At 43.5% G+C, this 20,727-nt stretch overlaps 1 protein-coding gene across 3 annotated transcripts in view; it reads right to left on the bottom strand.

The window, feature by feature from the left end:
- Window positions 1-13,835: 13,835 nt before the first annotated feature.
- The window catches only part of PPP1R21 (protein phosphatase 1 regulatory subunit 21), a 46,516-nt gene continuing 39,624 nt past the window's right edge, over window positions 13,836-20,727 (bottom strand). For all 3 annotated transcript variants that reach the window (XM_044428612.1, XM_044428613.1, XM_044428615.1), the window contains one exon: window positions 13,836-15,519. In XM_044428612.1, the coding sequence (XP_044284547.1) occupies window positions 15,490-15,519 (30 nt within the window). In that variant the 3' untranslated portion in view covers window positions 13,836-15,489. The remainder of the gene's footprint in view (window positions 15,520-20,727) is intronic.

The raw sequence follows: 20,727 nt of genomic DNA, 5'->3' as shown, positions 1-20,727 counted from the left end.
GATGCTGGAGGAGACTCCTGCAAGTACCTTGGACAGCAAGACGATCAAACTGGTCAGTCCTAGAGGAGATCAACCCTGACTGCTCTTTAGAAGGCAAGATCCTGAAGATGAAACTCAAATACTTTGGCCACCTAATGAGAAGGAAGGACTCCCTGGAGAAGAGCCTAATGCTGGGAACAATAGATGGCAAAAAAAGAAAGGGACGGCAGAGGATGAGGTGGCTGGATGGAGTCACTGAAGCAGTTGGTGTGACCTTGAGTGACTCCAGGGGATGGTGGAGGACAGGAAGGCCTGGAGGAGTGTTGTCCATGGGGTCGCGATGGGTCGGACATGACTTTGCGACTAACAACAATTTCCCAGCAACTGGTGTACACTGGCATGCAGCGACTGCTGCTGGAGGTAGCATAGAGCCACTGGGACCTGACTTATCAGGGACCATTCCAAAATGGAATACCTCTGACACAGATGCAATGCTCCGCCATTTGCAATGGTACAACCAAGAATTCTGCTGCTTCATCTTGCATAATGCAAACACCTACACATGGATAGTAGCATGAGGTAGGGAGGATGGACCACACCAATTCACACAGGGCTAACGAACTTTAAAGCAATCTCTTTACCTTAAAATGTTGTCACAAATAGAAAACTTAGTAACAAATGGCTAGGACTACAGCTACCCTAGATTTCTAGTTGCAGGAAGTTATGGATGTGTGTTGCTTTTTAACCAGGAGAACCATCCAGCAACGGTGTCCTCACTACCCTTGCAGAGCAGCTCTGGAATGCTGCTAAAATCATGAAGGGGTGGGTCCTCTTGTTATGCTCCAGAACATTTGACTGCTGCATGATTAAGAATAGGCAGAAATGTAAAGGTGCAGTCCTATGCATGTTTAGACAGACAAAAGGCCTGCAATCCTGGGAGTTGTAGGCCTTTTATCCTATCCAAAATTGCATAGGTTTCATCCTAAGAGATGCAGTTGCTGAGGAAAGTGCCATTAACTGGAGGGAGCCAAGAAGCAAAAGCCACAACTAAGTAACACAATGAGAAGTATGTCACCCCACAAACACCCCAACTGTGCTGTAATGGGAGCAGGACATGCAGGATAGAAACACTAGATGTTTTGATTAGTGGGGTGGTAATGTTATCTGCCACTGCCTGCCCACTTTTCTGTTTTGTCTGAATTTATCTGCAATCCTTGGAGTAGTTGATGGGAATTTTCCAGTAGTATATAGCTTTAAAAAAGTAATTCATATGAACAGCCAACCTGAATCAGACCAAACTCCTAATCCAGCATTCTGTTGACATTATAACTAACTAGCTACAATAGCACTCAGACTCAAAATATTTTCAAGTGGCTTCCTTTTGAACGGGTAATTAGCTTCCAATAGCTTTACAAAAAACCCATTCTTGTTGAGGAAAACTGCCTGAACTGTGTTACTATGCACAATCTGATTTCTGTAGCACCTATCACTGACTCGTTCAGTCAGCTGCAATTGCTACTTTGAGAATGGTTCTGTCTAAATTGCAGCCCTCATAGCTACCACATCAAGTCAAATTTTTGGACTTTTCTGCTTTTTCCTTACTCTCTGCTTTTCTACTATCTAGGCTGATGAAGAATTTCAGAATTCAAAAGCTTGCACATTTTTGTGGAAGTTTGCTAGGTCCTAATAAAGGTATTGTCCAAATGTGGATTTGGGATTTAGAACTTGATGATAAACTTTGAGATCAAATATTTATTATTGGTACCAGGAGGCGGGTGGAAGAACCGTTAGCCTGGTGGTCTTTTGCTGTTAGGGAGAAGAGATAAAGCATATGCCTTTCTCATGCAGTTACAGGTGTCTCCAGCTAAAGCCCAACATGTTACCCAATACATTGATCTTTGTTAGATGATTATTTTATGACTGTCAGCTGGTCCTAATGAATTGGATGTTATGAGATATATTTGAAGGAGACAGGCTGATTTTCAGATGGGCCTAGGGAGTCATAATCTTCAGGTGTGCAGGACACATACAAACCGATAAGGGAGGCTGAGGTAATGAGAAGCTCCAAGTGACAATCATAGTTTTGGCTGATAAAGGTAGGAGCATCGGCAAATTTTAATTGGTAGAAATAGTTGTGAGCAGGTGTATTAAGACAACCTGTACTGTGGCAAATTATAGCCAATCAAAGTAGAGCTTCTGACATCCTTTGTGCAGGAAGGTATATAAATTATGTGAGAATAAATGATGTGAGAATGGGGCTCTCTGTGATTGTGAGGTGCAGGGGACCTTAGTTTGCAAAATATTTTTTTTTTTAACTCTTACTCCCTTGTCATGTGTGATTGGGCTGGCTCACCAAGACAATTGTGGCAAACATTGATAACACATACATACACAGTTGCCTGCATTTTTTGGCCCTTATGGGTGGTGCAGCTATGGGGATTGTCACATGACCATCTGCATTTCAACATTTGCTAGTATACCATTGAGAGCTTTCCTCATGGCGGCCACCACACACACACACACCATACTAATGTGTTGTCTATCTTAGGCCACAGCACACAAGCCCTATTATTGGGACCTTGTTACAGTCCCCATCCCTTCCAAGATTCTGTTAGACTTTTGGATATAAGCTTCATCCAGTTCAACAGGCCTTGATGTAAGGGAAATAGTGGTAGGACAACAACTCATTGAGGCCACACAGCTTTGTACATTGACAACATGAAATCTTAACTGAGCCACAGTTAAATTATATCACTTAACTCCCCCCCCCCCCAAAAAAAAAGCAGGTTTGCTGCAAGGAGCTATGATCAAACAGCTCAGCTCATGCTCAAGTGTTTTAACTACAGGCTGAAATGCTTTGCACATAAGTTAGGGAGACCTAAGTAAACAGGCCTAGATTTTAATGTTCCCACAGCCCAGTTTCTCACCTCAAAGTTGGGGTTGGCCAAAACTGTTTTTCTACAAATTTTTAACTGCAGACTTTACCACATTTCTTGTGTGAACCTACTTTTGCCTTGTTCCAGGTTATGCTGTACCTCTAAAATCAGTTATGCCAAGATTTCCAATCCTGCCAAAATCAGATGGCCTATATAATTAGCCATGGGACACAACCCTAGCAACACCTACTGCGCCCGGCAGCCTACGCCGGAGGAGGGCCGCCTCCTCGCTGTGTAAGACCGCGCCGCGCCGGAGGGGAGCCGCTGCCTGGCCGCGTAAGACCGCGCCGCCATCCACCGCCCACTTGGCTGCTCCGCCACGCCCCAGCACGTGTGGCAGGCGTGCTTCGGACGAGGCGGGGGACGCAGGGCCGGCGGCTACAAAGCCCGCGGGAGGAGCGCGCCACCAGCAACACCTACTGTGCCCGGCAGCCTACGCCGGAGGAGGGCCGCCTCCTCGCTGTGTAAGACCGCGCCGCGCCGGAGGGGAGCCGCTGCCTGGCCGCGTAAGACCACGCCGCCATCCACCGCCCACTTGGCTGCTCCGCCACGCCCCAGCACGTGTGGCAGGCGTGCTTCGGACGAGGCGGGGGACACAGGGCCGGCGGCTACAAAGGGCGTCGGCCAAAGGACGGTCGCCGCTGTTCAGGTGGCCGAGCAGGGGGCGGGGCTGGCCAGGGGCTTGCGCTTGGCGATGGTAGGCCCTCCTGCTGGGCTGTGAGTGAGGGGTGAGTGTGTGTGTGTGTGTGTGTGTGTTTTTAGTAGTATTTTAAATCTTTTTATGGAGTCGTCCCTGGCCATGCTGCCGCTTATGTTTCCTGGGGAGCGCACGGGTGCCGCCATTGAGGTGGTTATGGGCAGGGGACGTAACAGCGTTGGGAGCTTAACGTGTCCGCATAGAAGAAGGAGGGACAGATGGCTGACACCTGTCCCTACTTCTGGTTTTGCTCCCAGCCAGAGGGTGCCAGGGAGTCTCGTCAGTCGCCCCTCCAGCCTGACGGTGCTGTTGCTTAATGCCAGGTCGGTCAATAACAAATCTGCCCTCATCCAGGACCTGATTGTGGATGAGGGGGCCGACCTGGTCTGCATAACGGAGACCTGGGCGGGAGAGGGGGGGGATGTTGCCCTCTCCCAAGTGTGCCCGCCCGGGTATCTGGTCCAGCACTGCTCACGGCTGGAGGGGAGGGGAGGGGGGGTCGCTTTGGTATACCGAGCCTCCATCTCCCTCACGGGACTTCCGGTCCCTTCGAGACCAGGGCTGGAGTGTCTCTATTTGGTGTTGGGCGACCGAGACAGACTGGGGATTCTGTTGGTGTACCGCGCACCCTTCTGCCCAACAGTCTCCCTGCCTGAGCTGACGGAGACTGTCTCGGACCTGGTGTTGAGGACCCCCAGGATGTTGGTCCTGGGGGACTTCAATCTCCATGCCGAGGCTAGTCTGACCGGGGCGGCTCAGGACTTCATGGCCTCCATGACGGCCATGGGGCTGTCTCAACATGTCACCGGCCCCACCCATGAACGGGGACACACTCTGGACCTGGTTTTCTCGACGGGGCAGGAAGAGGGTGGTCTGAGGGTGAGTAATTTATGCTTGACTCCCCTGTCATGGTCAGATCACTTCCTGGTGAGGTTTATGCTCGAGAGCGACTTCTCCCTCTGTAAGGGTGCGGACCCGATTATGTGGGTCCGCCCCCGGAGCCGGATGGATCCAGAAGGATTCCTGAAGGCCCTGGGGGAGTTTCCGGCTGACAAGATGGGTGCTCCTGTCGAGGCTCTGGTCGAACTGTGGAATGGGGAGATGACCAGGGCTGTAGACACGATCGCTCCTAAGCGTCCTCTCCCACCGGGCAGAGCCCGCTCTTCCCCTTGGTATACTCCTGAATTGAGGGCGATGAAGCAGGTTGGGAGATGACTAGAGCGTAGGTGGAGGAAATCACGAGATGAATCTGACCGAACACACTTAAGAGCCCACTATCGGGCCTATGCTGTGGCGGTGAGGGCGGCAAAAAAGAGATTCTTTTCCGCTTCCATTGCCTCCTCACAATGCCGTCCGGCGGAGCTCTTTCGAGTGGTGCAAGGCCTGGTCCGTCCAGGTCCAAAGGAAGACCTGATTCCACCCTCAAAGACCCGCTGTGACGACTTTGCCAGGCATTTCAGGGAGAAAATCGCTCAGATTCGTCACGAGCTGGACACCACTATTGATTCAGAGGTTTCAAAGGAGACACCAATGCTGCCGTCTGGTCCAGATTTATTGGATGAATTTCAGTTATTGCGGCCCGATGATGTGGACAAGGTGCTTGGGCGAGTACGTCCAACCACTTGCCTTTTGGACCCTTGCCCGTCTTGGTTAATAAATGATTCCAAGCACGGGATTGGAACCTGGATCTTGGAAGTGGTTAACGCTTCTCTGAGGGAGGGTCGGGTGCCGGCCCCTTTGAAGGAGGCGGTAGTCCGACCGGTCCTGAAGAAGGCGTCACTGGATCCAGAGATGGCCACTAATTATAGACCAGTGGCCAACATCCCGTTTCTGGGCAAGGTGTTAGAACGAGTGGTGGCGGGACAACTCCAAGCACTCTTGGATGAAACTGATTATCTGGACCCATTGCAGTCCGGCTTCAGACCCGGGTACGGTACTGAATCTGCCTTGGTCGCCCTGTATGATGACCTGTGCAGGGAGAAGGACAGGGGGAGTGCGTCCCTGTTGGTTCTGCTGGACCTCTCAGCAGCTTTCGATACCATCGACCATGGTATCCTTCTGGATAGGCTTGCGGGATTGGGGGTTGGAGGCACTGCTTTGCAGTGGTTCCGCTCCTATCTCAATGGCCGGTTCCAGAAGGTGGTGCTGGGGGACTATGGCTCTGCGCCATGGCAGCTATGCCATGGAGTACCGCAGGGGTCCATTTTGTCCCCTTTGCTGTTCAACATATACATGAAACCGCTGGGAGAGGTCATCAGGAGGTGTGGGCTGCGGAACCATCAGTACGCTGATGATACCCAGCTCTACCTCTCGTTTTCCACCAATCCAGGTGAGGCAGTGGCTGTGCTGAACCGGTGCCTGGCCGAGGTAATGGGCTGGATGAGGGCCAATAAACTGAAGCTCAATCCAGACAAGACGGAGGTCCTGTTGGTTGGTGGATCGGGCTTCGGAGAGGGTGAATTGAACCTTGTCCTGAATGGGGTTGCACTCCCTCTTAGGGACAAGGTCCGCAGCTTGGGAGTGCTCCTCGACCCAGAGCTTTCACTGGAAGCTCAGGTAACAGCAGTGGCGAGGAGTGCTTTCCTCCAGCTTCGGCTAATTCATCAGCTGCGCCCCTATCTGGAGAATGACTGCCTTGCGACAGTGACACATGCGTTGGTGACTTCCCGTTTGGACTTCTGCAACGCGCTCTACGTGGGGCTACCCTTGAAGACGGTCCGGATACTTCAATTGGTCCAAAATAGAGCTGCCAGGCTGCTGACGGGGACTGGACGTTATGTTCACATGACTCCAGTTCTCCGTCAGCTTCACTGGCTTCCCATTGAAGTCCGGGCCCAATTCAAGGTGTTGGTTATGACCTATAAAGCCCTAAACGGCTTGGGTCCTGGTTACCTGAAGGAGCGCTTACATCCTTATATGCCCAGCCGCCCCCTGAGATCGGCGGGAGAGGCCCTTCTCCGGGAGCCCTCCATGGAAGAAGTTAGGAGGGTGGTTACTCGGAGGAGGGCTTTCTCAGCGGTGGCGCCTAAGTTATGGAATGCGCTCCCCAGAGAGGTCCGCCTGGCGCCGTCGTTATTTGTTTTTCGGCGCCAGGCGAAGACCTTTTTATTTAAGCAGTATTTTAAATGTTAATATTATTGAATTTTATTTGGCCAGGGCGGCTTGTTTTATAGTGTATATTTGTATTTTATTGTATATATTTTAAAATGTTATTTTAAATTTTTTGTTGTAAGCCGCCCCGAGGCTTCGGCGAATGGGGCGGCATAAAAATGTTTTAATAAAATAATAATAATAAATAAATCCTATGTATGTTTAGACAGAAAAACAGCCCTAGAACTTCCAGCATGTTGGACGGGGAATCCTGGGAGTTGTAGAACTTCTTTCTATCAAAAGAGCATGACAAAGATTGCAATCTAATCATTTAGTTTCCTCCTCCAAGGAGGTAAGTTTTTTTTTAATTTAATCACACACACACACACACACAAAGCCAGCTCCTTCAGAATGGATGTGCATAGCTGGGTTACTACATTGACATATTTCTGTCCTCAAGGCTCTGACACATAAAAAGCAGAACACAAAAAACAAATCTATTTTTTCTCCCACTGCTATTCAGTACTGCCCACAAAGGTCAAGTCTTTTGTAGGTAAAAGATAATAATGGTGTTCTCTTGCACCACCCCCATCCATCCCAGAGATTCTTTCAAACAATTACTTCTTGTCCTGGAACTTAAACAGGCAGAGAACCCAGCTTCTAAAGTTAAAAGCTGCAGGGCCATTAATCTGCCATTACAACCTAATCTTGTTTCATTTCCTGCCCTTTCTCCAGTTTACATTAAAGCACTGAAGCATCAAAACACTTAAAGCCTTATGGATTTATGAATGTGTTTGGGGCAAAAGTGCAGTTCTATTCTGTTTAAGGCCCTATATGTAACTTTTTTCTCCAGACATTGTAACACCCCTTCCAGTGTCTTCATATAGAACTCCACACACAAAATAAGACACATCCATTTGCTATCTGTTCATTTTTGTCCTGTGAAGCCAAACCAGGGGCAAATGTAATGGGGCAAATGGGCATGATCAGCATTTAATAATGTTTGAACGGGGGGGGGCATATTTCAAACTAAACAATGACTGGAAGATCAGCAACACTAGCTTAGGCCACTGACTCACTATGGCATGAACCAAGATTTGTGCAAAGGCCTCTTTTTGTCTCAAGAGTAAATGGTAACAGAAATAATTATATGCATCAGCTTTTTACCTATATACCTATATGTTGGCTTGTTTGCAGAGAGGAGCAGCCGAGGTGTATGAAGTAGGAATGCAAGGGAAACTTGTCCAGTTTACACCTTAATGTATAATTTGCCTAATTTTTGCACTTCCACACAATCTAAGCAAACGCAGTCACCTTTTGAAATTTGCACCTCTGTGAATGTTGCAATGGAGTTCTTCCATCACAAAATATGTGCAGACTTGTATATTAGCAGGAAATGCACAACAAAAATATCCACATTCATTAAACGAATGTTCAAAATGCATTATATTGGAGAAATTACAGGCAGAAACTGTACATTAGGCAAAATTGCACTCACCCTAATCTGGCCTTTTGTTTCTGTTGTGGAGTTTGCAGGTGAAAACCAAGCCAGACATGATGCAGGTTAGTGTTCTTTCGATCTCAAAAGTAGTGCAGAGGGATGAGGCATTTAATTCCTCCAAAAGCTGCTATTATCCACTCAAGCAGCAGCAGATACAAGATTTTATTCAAAGAAAGTCCTTTAGAGGTTTGACAAACTCTGATGTCTATACTAAGACAACTTCAATATTGCAATCCTGAAAAAAGGGTTTGGGAGAGTTGATGTGGTATCGTGATTAAAAGTGTGGGACAGGGACTCAGGAGATCCGAGTTCTAATCCCTACTCAGCCATGGAGTCAACTGAGTGACATTGGCCAATCACAGACTCTCAGGGTTGTTGGATAAGACTGAGAGGAGGAGAATCATGTAAGCCACCTTGTTTCCCTTAAAAAGAACAAAATGTGGGTTATAAATGTAACAAATAAATAAATATTCTTGGATAATGGCATTTAAGTCTGAGTCCAGCATATTTGTGGATTCAGGGAAGCTGGTAATGCCCAGCAAACTTATATTCCAGACCAGATAACACTGAAGCTTCCAGAAACCTTTCCCCATTCAAAATACAGTTGCATAAGAGTCAGATGCCTGCCGTATGCTGCTTCTTGGAAGCAAATGCTGCAATGACATTTCCTTAGACACAAGTATTTCACCCTGCACAAGATTCCTTGAGATTGAAGAATGTTCTCCTCCTACACACTTAGATAAAGATGGAGTGCTGCTTCTCTCAGCCACAAATGCCCTTATGGTCTTGCAAAACAGCCTGGATTATCAAGGGCTAGTGTGGTATAGTGGTTATAAGTGCGGAACTAGAACTCAGGGAAGCTGGGTTCTAGTCCCCACTCAGCCCTGGAGCTAACTGGGTGATTGGGCCGGTCACAGACTCTCAAGGTGGTTGTTGTGAGGATAAGATTGAGAGAAGGAGAATTATGTAAACTGCCTTGAGTTCCATGGTTCGCCAGGGCGACTTATTTTATATTGTTAACTTATTTTATATTGTTAATTTATATTATTTTAATTGATTTATGTTGTGAGCTGCCCCGAAGCTTTGGCAAATGGGGCGGCATAGAAATTTTCTAAATAAATAAATAAATGGTGGGATATAAATTTAATTAACAAATGGGGATAAAGCTTTAATCACATGATGTCCCTAAATTCTGGAACCAAAACAGAGTGAACAAAAGACAGGAGAGAGAAAAAATGCACATACATAATTCAAATGTTCCAGTCTAACAACCTCAGCTGCCCAAGTCAAAGCACAAGATTCTTCAAGTTCACCATAACAATGTAAATGTAAATCCTGTTTGGGTTACCCCATTCCAGTCCTACTCCAACCCTGTTTTCTGCATCCCCAGGATGCAGGAAACACCCAGCATCCTGTAGCCACTAAGCAGATTCAGTTTTCACTGTGCTGTTTTTGAGGTTTTCAAAAAAATATTTATTTTTTCCAATTCTGCAAAACATGGGGCTTCCCTACGTCTGCTGATACTTTCATCTTATGCACAGAACGTACTGTTGTGGTACATAAGGACTGGCACTTAAATAATTGAAATTGATATTGATTATGCAAAACGTTGGTTATCCTGAACATCCATTTCATCAACTGGCTAGACCAAAGGCTCTCAACCCTTCTACCCCCAGGACTTGCTTGAGAGAGAAGAAATGACTGGTGCCCACCAATCACAAAATTATAGCAACCAAATGCAGAATTTGATATAGTCAGCTAACAATTACTGGTATGTTTTTATTGATATCTAATCTCCCTTTGAAAATAGCTAAATTCTTTGCCACAGCTATTTCCTTATAGCTCAGTATTCCATAATTCAGCTTTTCTCAAATAAAGCATAGGTCCTGTCCTCAAATTATCATTATTAGTCTCTATATTTTAGAAAAATTTTCTTGGCTTTCAATATGGTGCCCATGGGATGTATCTACAAACACCTCTAACAGTTTCCCTGCTATTGCCTTTACAATCACTTCCCTCCTTATCCTCTTAGCTTTATTCCCAGATGATTAATTATGCCATTCTGACCCATGCAGTGTACATGGTACAGCCAAAGCATAGGATGGTTAACGAAAAAAGATAATAAACTATCTGCAGTTCTGAGACCCTTCTGGAGGTTGGCTGAGACCCAGTGGTAGATCCTGAACCACAATTTGAGAAACACTGAACGAGACCACTTTTTTTTTTTTTTTTTACCAAGAAGCACCCCTTTTCACAACAGCTTTTCCAATAAGGAAGCCCTATTCAGGGTGGGCCAAAAGTAGGTATACAGTACTGATGTTGTTTCTTGGCTGCTCAAAATGTCCTCCAGCATTGCAACATTCCTGGAACCTGTCCCTGACACTGTGACACAAATTCCAGTTAGCACTAATGTCGATAAATGCTTCTGAGATTAACTCCTTCAATTTGTCCACAGTGTGAGGTCTTCCATGACCTGATCAGTACAGTATATCTACTTTTGGCCCATCCTGTATATTGCAGTCTTAACTACTGCTAATTTTGTTAAATTAAGAATGTTAACAGAATTTTTAATAGACCAGTGATCTGAATTTAGACCAATCAATCATATCTAAACAAATCTGCATATTATTCAATGACAATATACTTACTCCTTTCAGATATCAGAGACAGCAAATTCTGGGAAAGCTACCCTTATGTGCCCTTAACTAGTCATCTCACCAGTTAAAATATGCCCCACTGATTAATTAAGCTTTGTCTAATTATGTTGTGAGCCGCCCCGAGGCTTCAGCGAATGGGGCGGCATAGAAATGTTTTAATAAATAAAAATAAATAATTAACCTACCCCTTAATACTGGCAAAGCAAATTGAACTGAACTCATGCAAGCAATCAAGGGTTCTCCCACATGCATTCACAACCCACACCTCTGAAAGCAGCAGCTCTATGTTAATATGAGAAGAAAATCTGCAAGGGCGAACTGTTTTGCAGAGCACTGAGTTTTTCATTTCCAGCCTCAAATTCCAAACTGAGTTCTAGGAAAAACAATGCCAAGCACAACACACTATTTTTCAGTCTCTTTGCCTTCCCTGGCCCAGATAAGGGCAGTACAAAACAGTCTTGAATAGTTGCAGGGCCCTCCAATTGACAAAAAACACTTTCAACAGAATAAAAAGAGGGAATAATGCTAACAAATGGATTAGGAAAGCATTTAGGGCTCAGAGTTTGTCCCAAACATGATATGCAAGAGGAATTCATGAAGGCAAAAGGGCAACTTCCAGTGAGCTGAGATTCTTTGATCTTTGTGATATTAAAATAGTTTGCAATCTGTGTGTTGTAGTTTAAACAGTTTAAGAATTGTGGAAAGAGCAGGGCTATTGGACTGTAGTGGCAATCATCAAGTATACATCAATACATGTGTGAATGAATGGAAGGAAATTGTCACTGATCAATATCAAGGACAACAGAATGCCCTCTGGAAATTTCACTCTCGTTTTGATCACTTATCAATAAAGAATGACATTTACCATTACCTCAAGTAAAGGTCAAATACTAGTCTCACTATTCAGCTTTCTGACCAACAACATATCCTCATCCAGTGAACACTTTCAATAATGAACACTACAAAAAGGGGGAGCGGGGTTGTATTTAAAAATACATATACCAAAGGAGACCAAAATAAAGCCACAAGCACAGCATCCAAGGCTAATGGACAAATCTGAGGCTGTTAAGTAAAATAGGGAGCAATCCTGCAAGAGGCTCCCCACATAAATATACCCTCTTCAGCACCTCTTCCTCTATTTAGCACTTCTTAATGGCTAGGCATGCTTCTTTAGAAGGGGCATCCCAGAAGGCAGATACTGTCACTAAGAAAACTTTCTTTTGGGTTCACATAGTACTTAAGAATAGTACTGGGGCAGGGCAGATCTTAACATAGACCTGCTGCTATGGGAAGATATGTGCAGCTCCTTTCATATTATCTGGTTCTGATGCTATTTGGATATTTAAAAGTTCCCAGCATCTTGAACTGGCTCCAGAAATGAATAGGCAACCACTGTGGTCCTTCTAATATTGGAGTGATATCAAGAAGCTTGGCTATATCAGTTAAATTCTGAGAGATGGATTCTGCTCTTATAGAAGCTTTCAAGTGAATTTCAGATCCAACATCTAACTAGAAAGTTTCCATGAACATTGATTACTATAGCATAGGACTGAGAACCTCTTTCATCCCAAGGGCCAAATTCAATTTTGAAATGTTTTCAAAAGCCACTCTCAAGTAGTAGCAAGGCCAGAGTGAAGTCAAAAACCAATAGCCCAGTATATTGTTGCTTAAAGTTCTGATTGCCAGTAATTAAGTCTTAGAAGCCTTTCAGTTTTATAGAATGGGGAGAAACCACCAAATGATTAGTGGATGGGGTGGGAAATGTGGAGCCATCTGGGTAACTCTGGAGGGCCATGGCAGGACCCTAAGATTTGGCCTCCAGGCCTGAGATTCCCATTCCCTCCTTTAGCCACATGACCTCTATCCAGGAATGGCCATAGCTGACAAAGCCAAGGTCATCTGGTTGTCTAGCAACCCATCTGAAGCATTCATAAAGCTGCCTAACTGTTCTTTCAGGGCAAGTGCAGTACTGTACCAGCGTCACTTCCTCCAGACACAGTGCATCCAATTTTTCTTCTAAATTAACCTGTTTGTAACTTACAATCATCATCAGAGGGCCCACTATATGTCCCGCTAGCAGGAGAGACTGAGCTGACAGCTACTCAAGACAGCATCTTTTCAGTAGAAGGACCAGGCTGTGGAGCTCCCAAGAGAGGTCAGAAGGATTCTTTCATTCTTCTGATTTAGAGTAATGTCTGTGCAGTTGGGCTTTAAACATTTAGTGCGTTTGCCAATCTTTAATTTTAATGCCAATCATACAATTTTGGATGTTTTTGTTTCTTTTTTCTGTTTGGGTTTTATGGATCTGATAGCTGTTTAGAAAATAAGGCAATATATGAATGTTAATAAATCAGTATTATTGTGCACACACACCTGCACACCCCCCAGTGACTGCTGGACAGAGGGTATAATTTTATAAATCATAGTAATTGCCACTTGGAGTGTGGATGGATAATAATAGGGGAGGAGCAGCCTGCAAGAGTGTAGCTGACACATCTGGACTGCCCTTCAAAGCCGCCATATAAATATGTCCTTAGCTAACCCTGAAAAGAGAAAACAGAACCATTTCCTTTTCTAATATCAATCCTGTGTCCAAAACTAAATAAATCTGTCTCCATACATATGTTCTACATGAATTCTCCTCTGCCAGATGTTTTCTTTCCACATCACCAGTTCAGCCACAGCATCACTATCTTGAACTCTGAGCAAAGATAACAGAAGACTTTGGGAACTGGCAACATAATGGGCAAATCAAACAATCATTTAAAAAAATCATAATTACTACATTCCCCCCATTCCATCGATAGCCAGGTTGCATAATCATTGTTCCACACTCTGTATACTGATACACACCCTGAAGGCTAATGAATCTTGAGACAGACATGTCCAAAAGCAGTTTTGCTCAAAGCCAGATCTTCTGTGAAGTTGCATGCTGCAAACACACAACAGCAAAAACACAATCTCTGAAGGAAAGATTTAACATGTAAGCATATTTATTCTATACTCATAATGTACATTGACATGGTTGATACAGCGGAGGAACCATTGCATGTAGGACAGCTATTATGCCTTATGGAGCAACAAAAGTAGTTCAGTGTGAAATATTCAGTAGTGGAACATCTTGTGAATCAACGGTGGAGACTATCTACTGAATACCTCACTGAGAAGTCTGCAGGTTTGTGTAAACATGTTTCTCACAAAGAAAATGTGAAAAAGAATATATTAGAGAACCTTAAGACATCAGTTGGGCAAACTTCAAAATGCCATATGGTGCCCTTCATGTTTTTTTGAACTACAGCTCCATTATGCCCAACCAGAAAAGCCAATGTAGATTATGCAAACTGTAGCCAGGATATCTGTGGGGGACCAGGTCACCTAGGACAAGCAACACAGGACTGGATCAGACTCAGACAGTGCCAAATTCAGATTCAAAGCATCAGGACACATTGCTGGGTTTCCTATTTTGCCAATGGAGGAAGCGATGTGGGATCTGTGTGAACATATATATGAAACTCCATGATATGACCCTGAAGAGAGAAATGACAGTGTTTCTTGAATTAGGCAAACTGTATGTGTAGACTGAGACAGGAGGAGGAGGCAGGATCCCAGAGTTCAGCATTGCACACCCATCTGTTCCATCCAGACATATTTCCAGGCCCATCAACATCTGAACCAGCCCTTCTGGTGCTAATACAGTGATTTCTTGGCCTGCTCTCATATATCAGGCTTAGTCTGAAACCAGTGACTGTTCACACATACTGTCCTGCTCCTAGCAAGTAAAAGGTTTTTCTGAAATAGTCCCTTGTCAGTATTTGCTCTGTTCATATTGTATTCCAGCTGTTGCAAGCTATTTTTCTATCAATAGATTGCATGGAAAGTAACGCCACACACAAACATGGACAAAATGGCACTCTTCTGCACAATTTTACATGAACTCCTTCTTTGGCCCAGATTTTGCACTTCATTTCAAAAAACCACTACTGTACACTTTTATATTAACCGCAATGAGCATTTAAATTTGCATTAGTCACAGCTGCACTGAATGCTTTAGTATGAACATACTGAGACTGCTTCTCCCAGGAAATCTTCTAAGCTAGTCTAGAAGAAAAGAATACCAGGATCACTTGTATATTTTACAGTAACTGCACAGGTAGACACTGCTGAAAGGTAACAGCAGCTCTGGGGTTTGTGTATGTGCCTTTTTACTCACATAAAGGAATGGACAAGCAGGAATGACAGTATTACCAGGAAAAGACAATTACTGCATTGATACCAGATCTGTTCATTGAAATATGCACTCAAATATACAAAAACTTTGAAGTTTGTACATGGAAATTAATAGTAGTTACAAAGTATACTGTAAAAATTCACGGTTAATCCCTATGCAAGTGATACACAGAGTGTGTATTATCCCTGTCTGCTTTACTGACCACACCATGTTTGGTTTGCATTATGCTGGCTACTAAGTTCAATGCTGTCTCACATCCATACACAACACCAAAGCACATATGGGTAAGTCCTCCAAAATGGCCATGTTCAGTCAAGAAACAATTTGCCAAACAGATTCCATTTTCAGCATTCATGTTTCTGGGTAGCAGCATAATCCATAAGGCAGTTGGCTGAGCAGTACTATCGACTTTTGTTCTTCTTGGAATTTCCCTAAATCAAAGAAAAAACAGAAGTAATTACCACAGAACACAGGATGCAGAGGATACCCAGTCAGATTATTTTACCATCTGGCTCTATTTTCCACTCTTACTGACAGTGGCTTTCTAGAAACCGAAGCAGAAGTCTTTCCTATGACCTGATTTCATGTCGCATTCCCTTTTTTTTAAACTGAAGATGCTAAAGATTGATCTTCAGTCTTTCTGCATACAATGCTATGCTCTGTCATAGAACTATGGTCCTCTCTTCCTATACATACATACATCAATATGCCCAGTTATTACTCTTCTAAGCATTTTTATTAATACGAAGTTTGAGTTCTGCACTGTGCTATTTTTTTCTTCCCTGGCAAAATATAACAGATGTAAGGGTGGCAAAGATGCAAAACCCTTATCCTACCTACCACTGACAAAAAATGTAATAAGTCCATCTTCTCTCTTGATGGTAGTTGCAAAAGCAGAAAATTCAAAAGGAGGCACAAACCATGGAAGATGTCATGGTATACATTTGAGCTTTATGAGGTTTCGGTGTAGACAAGCCTCAAGCATCAAATTGCTTCCAGGTTTCCATGATGAAAGCTTTTGTCTGCCAGCTCCATTAAAAAAAAACCCACTCCATTAGAAAACAGACATTAAGAAAGAAATCTTTACAGCTTCCACAACCTTCAAAAACCACAAGTATGTTGTCTTAGCTACAAGAGAAGACAGGGCTTGAGAACTTAGCCACGGCATACCAGATTTCACATGTGGCCACGACTGCCGAGAAGGCAGCTGATCTGTCAGCTTCACTTACGTATATTGCCAATATACAGACTGCATCCACCACATGATCAGAAACGATTTAAACACACACACACCCCTTCAAAAACTAAAATGACTTTTATAAAAGAAGTGTTTTAACATAAGACTGCATTCATGTGACTATATTCCTGAAAGTGATCATTAAACACAACAACACTTGGAACTCAGGATTCAAGCAGCTTGATGCAAGAGCATCTTATATGAGAAGTTCTTCCCACAGAATGGTTCACAGCAGAAAATAGATTATTTTTTAGTGTTTACCCCTTCTGCCTGAAACCCTTGCACTTCTGCTCTGGAAGGTGGTATCCTCCGTAAGATCTGGCCCCTCAGAAGAGTAGAAGGGGGTACTACCAGAAGGTAAATACATAATTGTCACCTCCCTTCATTCCCCCTGCAGGAATTGCTGCTGAATTGTAAGGCTTTCTATGTATGGAAAGAGCCTTTGCTTTCACAGCAAGGAACTCATGACCCAAGCCATTCCTTTTATTAGGTTTTCCAAGTATTGCCATATACCAATTTCTAGCAGGTTGCTTATGTATAACTGGGGTTCTTGCAAAGAAGAAGGAAGGAAGGAAGGAAGGAAGGAAGGAAGGAAGGAAGGAAGGAAGGGAAAGGGAAAGACAGACAGACAGACACCTTGTTCTAATCAAGCAGAGTGCTTGTGTGCCCAAGTGATGGCACATATTTAGGATCATCGCCACAGATTAATTATCCCATCAATTTCTAACACATCCTTAGTGCCTACTCTTGCTTAGTACATTTAACACACTTGAATGGACTATGAAGATTCTAGTAAAGCAGAAGCTATATCTTAATGGGAAAAACAATCATATTTCCTTTTTAAAAAGATGAAATAGCTTCCAAGCAACCTTGAGCCATGGCAGTTCACATTTCAGAACTTAAGCACAAAGGGTAGGTCAGTCTTACATGAGTATATTTGCAAGCCCCACTGAAACACATGATGCTATATGGAGTCACATAAACAACAGAAGGAGAAAGGCAAGGGCAACATGCATAAAATGCACAAAACTACAAAACCTTGGCTTCAATTCAGTTGGAGAGGAGAAGTAAACAAGATCAAGATAAATTGAAGGATTCATGGGATAGGTAGAGCTTTGAGGAAAAAACTAAGGAAAGAGAGAGGGATTTTTCTACCTTTTAGAGAGTGCATATACATATTTTTCCCTACAGCAGCTCATCCAAGTATCAGATCTCTCTTTTATCCTCCTGCAATCTGTTTTTCAGTGCTCTTCAGTTGGGTAAGCTAGCCATGGGCAAGGTCTTTAAAACAGCCTGCCTCTCTTCCCCACCCCCAAGTCCCATGTGACAACTCATGACTCAGGAATTGATTCTTTAACACAAGTTTGCTGTCCATCAATGTGGCTTTGGACTTTCAGGAGCAGCTGCTGCAAAACAGATACTCAAATGGGGTCTCCCCCACATCAAGCTGCCTCTGCGTCACTTCCTCCCAACCCATCTTGTCCAGAAGCTTCTCCTGACCCACACAAGACTTTTCCAGACTGTTCATCATCAGTCAAGTCTCCCATGTTAGTCCCATTCTTGCTGTTCCATCTTTTGTATTGCACCTGCCTTAAGCCCTTGCAAAAGAAGACTTCTCCAGCCTGGTGCTCCCCAGATGAATTGAAATACCACTTCCATCATTCCCAGGCAGCGCAGGAATGATAACACTTGGAATCCTGAATGTCTCCAGTGTGGGAGAACCCACAACTTCCCTAGAACTTTTGTTCTACTCTTGTATTGCTCAAAAAGACATACTTTTCCTCAAATTCAGCTGGAACCTGGATTCCTATAACTCGGACCCATTATTTGGCATCCTACACTCTGGGACAATCAAGAACTTCTGGCCCTTCTCACTGTGAAAACCTTTCAGGTACTTGAAGAGTGCTGTCTTCCCTCCATCTTTTCTTCTCAAGGCTAAATATGCCCAATTCCTCTAGTCCTTTCACACAGAGTTTTGTTTCTTATCCCTAACTATCTTCAGTATAGAAGATACTCTATATACCACCTTCAACAATATAAAAATGTAATAAACAACAACCACCACCTTTGTTGCCGTACTCTAAACCTTTCCAATTAAACTGTGGTGCCCAGAACTAGACTCAGTACTCAAGTTGAGGTCTAAGCAGAGAGGTCCACCTGGCGCAATCGTTGTTTTTTGGCGCCAGGCCAAGGCCTTTTTATTCAAACAATATTTTAGTAATGTTTAATATTTATAGGTTTTAATTGTGCAGCCAGTGTGTTTCCAGGTTTTAACTGTAATTGTTATTTGTTTCGTATTTATTTATTTCTGTGAGCCGTCCCGAGGCTATATAGCAAGGGGACGGCATAAAAAAACTTAAATAAAATAAAATAAATAAGCAGTACTGAGTAGAGGGGAACTTGGACATGTGATTTGGAAGTGAGACTTCTATTAATATAGTCCAAAATAGCATTTGCCTTTTCTTTTGCTTGCTTTTTTACAAATGTTCAGCCTGTCATCTACAACAATTCCAAGATCCTTCTTGCTTACAGTATTGTTGGAACAAGTATCCCCCATCTTATAATGATAAATTTTGGTTTATTTTTTCTAGATGGCACTGGTCCCCATTCAATTTTATTCTATTGTTTTCAGCCAAGCATTCCAATATATCAAGATCACATTAGATTTTGTTTCTGCCTTCCAAACTATTAGCTATTCTACCATATTTCATGTCATCTGCAAATCTGATAAGCATTCTTTGCCCCCCCCCCAATCATCAAAATCTTTAATAAAAGCATTGACGAGCACTGAGCCCAGGACTGAACCCTGCAGTACCACATCCATCTCTCCCCAGTTTCAGAAAGTGCCATTCATAAGCATCTTTCAGTCCAATTCTGTAGCCAGCTATGGATCCATCTTATCTATCTTGCCCACTTTTAGCTAGTTTGCTGGTCAGGACATTGTGTGTCACTTTGTCAAAAACTTTGCTGAAGTCAAGATTTATTATGTTCATAGCATTGCCACAGTCCACCAGGGTGGTTTTCCAATCAATCATGAGATCTGATTAGCCTGACAGGATTTGTTTCTAACAAGCCCATGTTAGTTTCTAGCACTCACGGAATTGTTTTTAAGGTAGCTATATTCTGAGTGGTTATAAGCTGTTTCAGAATTTTCCCAGGAATTGATGTCAGACAGACTGGTCTGTAATTCCCAAATTCCTCTTTTTTCCCTTTGGAAGAGAATGACAACATTGGTCTTCCTCCAGTCATCCAGCACTTTGCCCATCTGTGATGATTTCTCAAAGATAACAGACAGTGGCTCTGTGAGTTCTTCTGCCAGTTCCTATATTACTCTCGCATGCAGTTCATTGGGCCCAAGAGATTTGAACTTTTTCAAAGTAATGAGGTGCTTTTTGACCATTTGCCTATAAATCTCATGTTGCAATCCTGCCTCTTTAGCTTGTACTTCACCTTTGCAAGGGAGGTCAAAGACTCTCTTTTGGGAAAGAACTGATCCAAAGTAGGAACTGAGCACTTCTGTTTTTTCTTTGTCATGTGTTACCATTTTGCCATCCTCAGTGAGTAGCTGAACCTGTATCAATTACTATTCCTGAGGTAAACAGGTTCTACTTTATGTGGTATATGACTATATAAATAATGATATATATTATTTATATATCATTAATATATATAATGATATATGGTCATTATATATCATCGGTCTGGGATAACTCATATGTCCTGAAGAGGCATTGCATGATACTAACATGCAATTTCAAACCCAAGGCTCTACTCAGTTAACAAAACTAGTTACTGCACCATTAAAATAACACTGAACCATGTTCTTCAATAGTGTCTTTCTATCACATTCTACACTGTATTCAAGTTCCATAATCTCATTTGCCAAAAAGAAAAAAGCATCTACAGTTTTCATAATGTAAATGTAGAGATACAACCATAAAATATAAGCATAAACAAAAATGGAGACAATCAGCATTCCTGCGGCTTGACTTGCGTGAATTTATTCTCGTTTGTCTCCCACCACAACTACACATCAACACACACAGCTGCCATACTGAATCAGACTGCTGGCTCTTTTCAGGTAGCTGTCATGGATATCAGAGATCTTTCCCAATGGAGTGCTTAAAGTCTAAACCTGAAACCTCCTTCTGTGGACCCCAATTCAATCCGGTGGCTCATATCTACAGTGTTCAATCAAGATCCTGTCATCAGTTCAAATAAATTCTACAATCAGCCCTTTCTCTCTCCAGCTCCCACTAGCACGCTATCATGCTGCCCTCTATGGCTGAGCCCATGTCCTGCTTACCCCAGCTACTTCGGTCTTCGCCCTTTCTTCTCAAGGCCATCACTTCATTAACAAGCTTGTCTTGCCACCCCTCGGCAGCAGCTTCTTTGTCATCCA

The sequence above is a fragment of the Varanus komodoensis genome, unplaced genomic scaffold (genome assembly GCF_004798865.1).
Source record: "Varanus komodoensis strain SLA01 unplaced genomic scaffold, ASM479886v1 scaffold2, whole genome shotgun sequence".
Taxonomy (NCBI): Eukaryota; Metazoa; Chordata; class Lepidosauria; order Squamata; family Varanidae; genus Varanus; species Varanus komodoensis.
The sequence above is the reverse complement of the archived record's forward strand: the minus strand, read 5'-3'. Positions and strand labels throughout refer to the sequence as shown.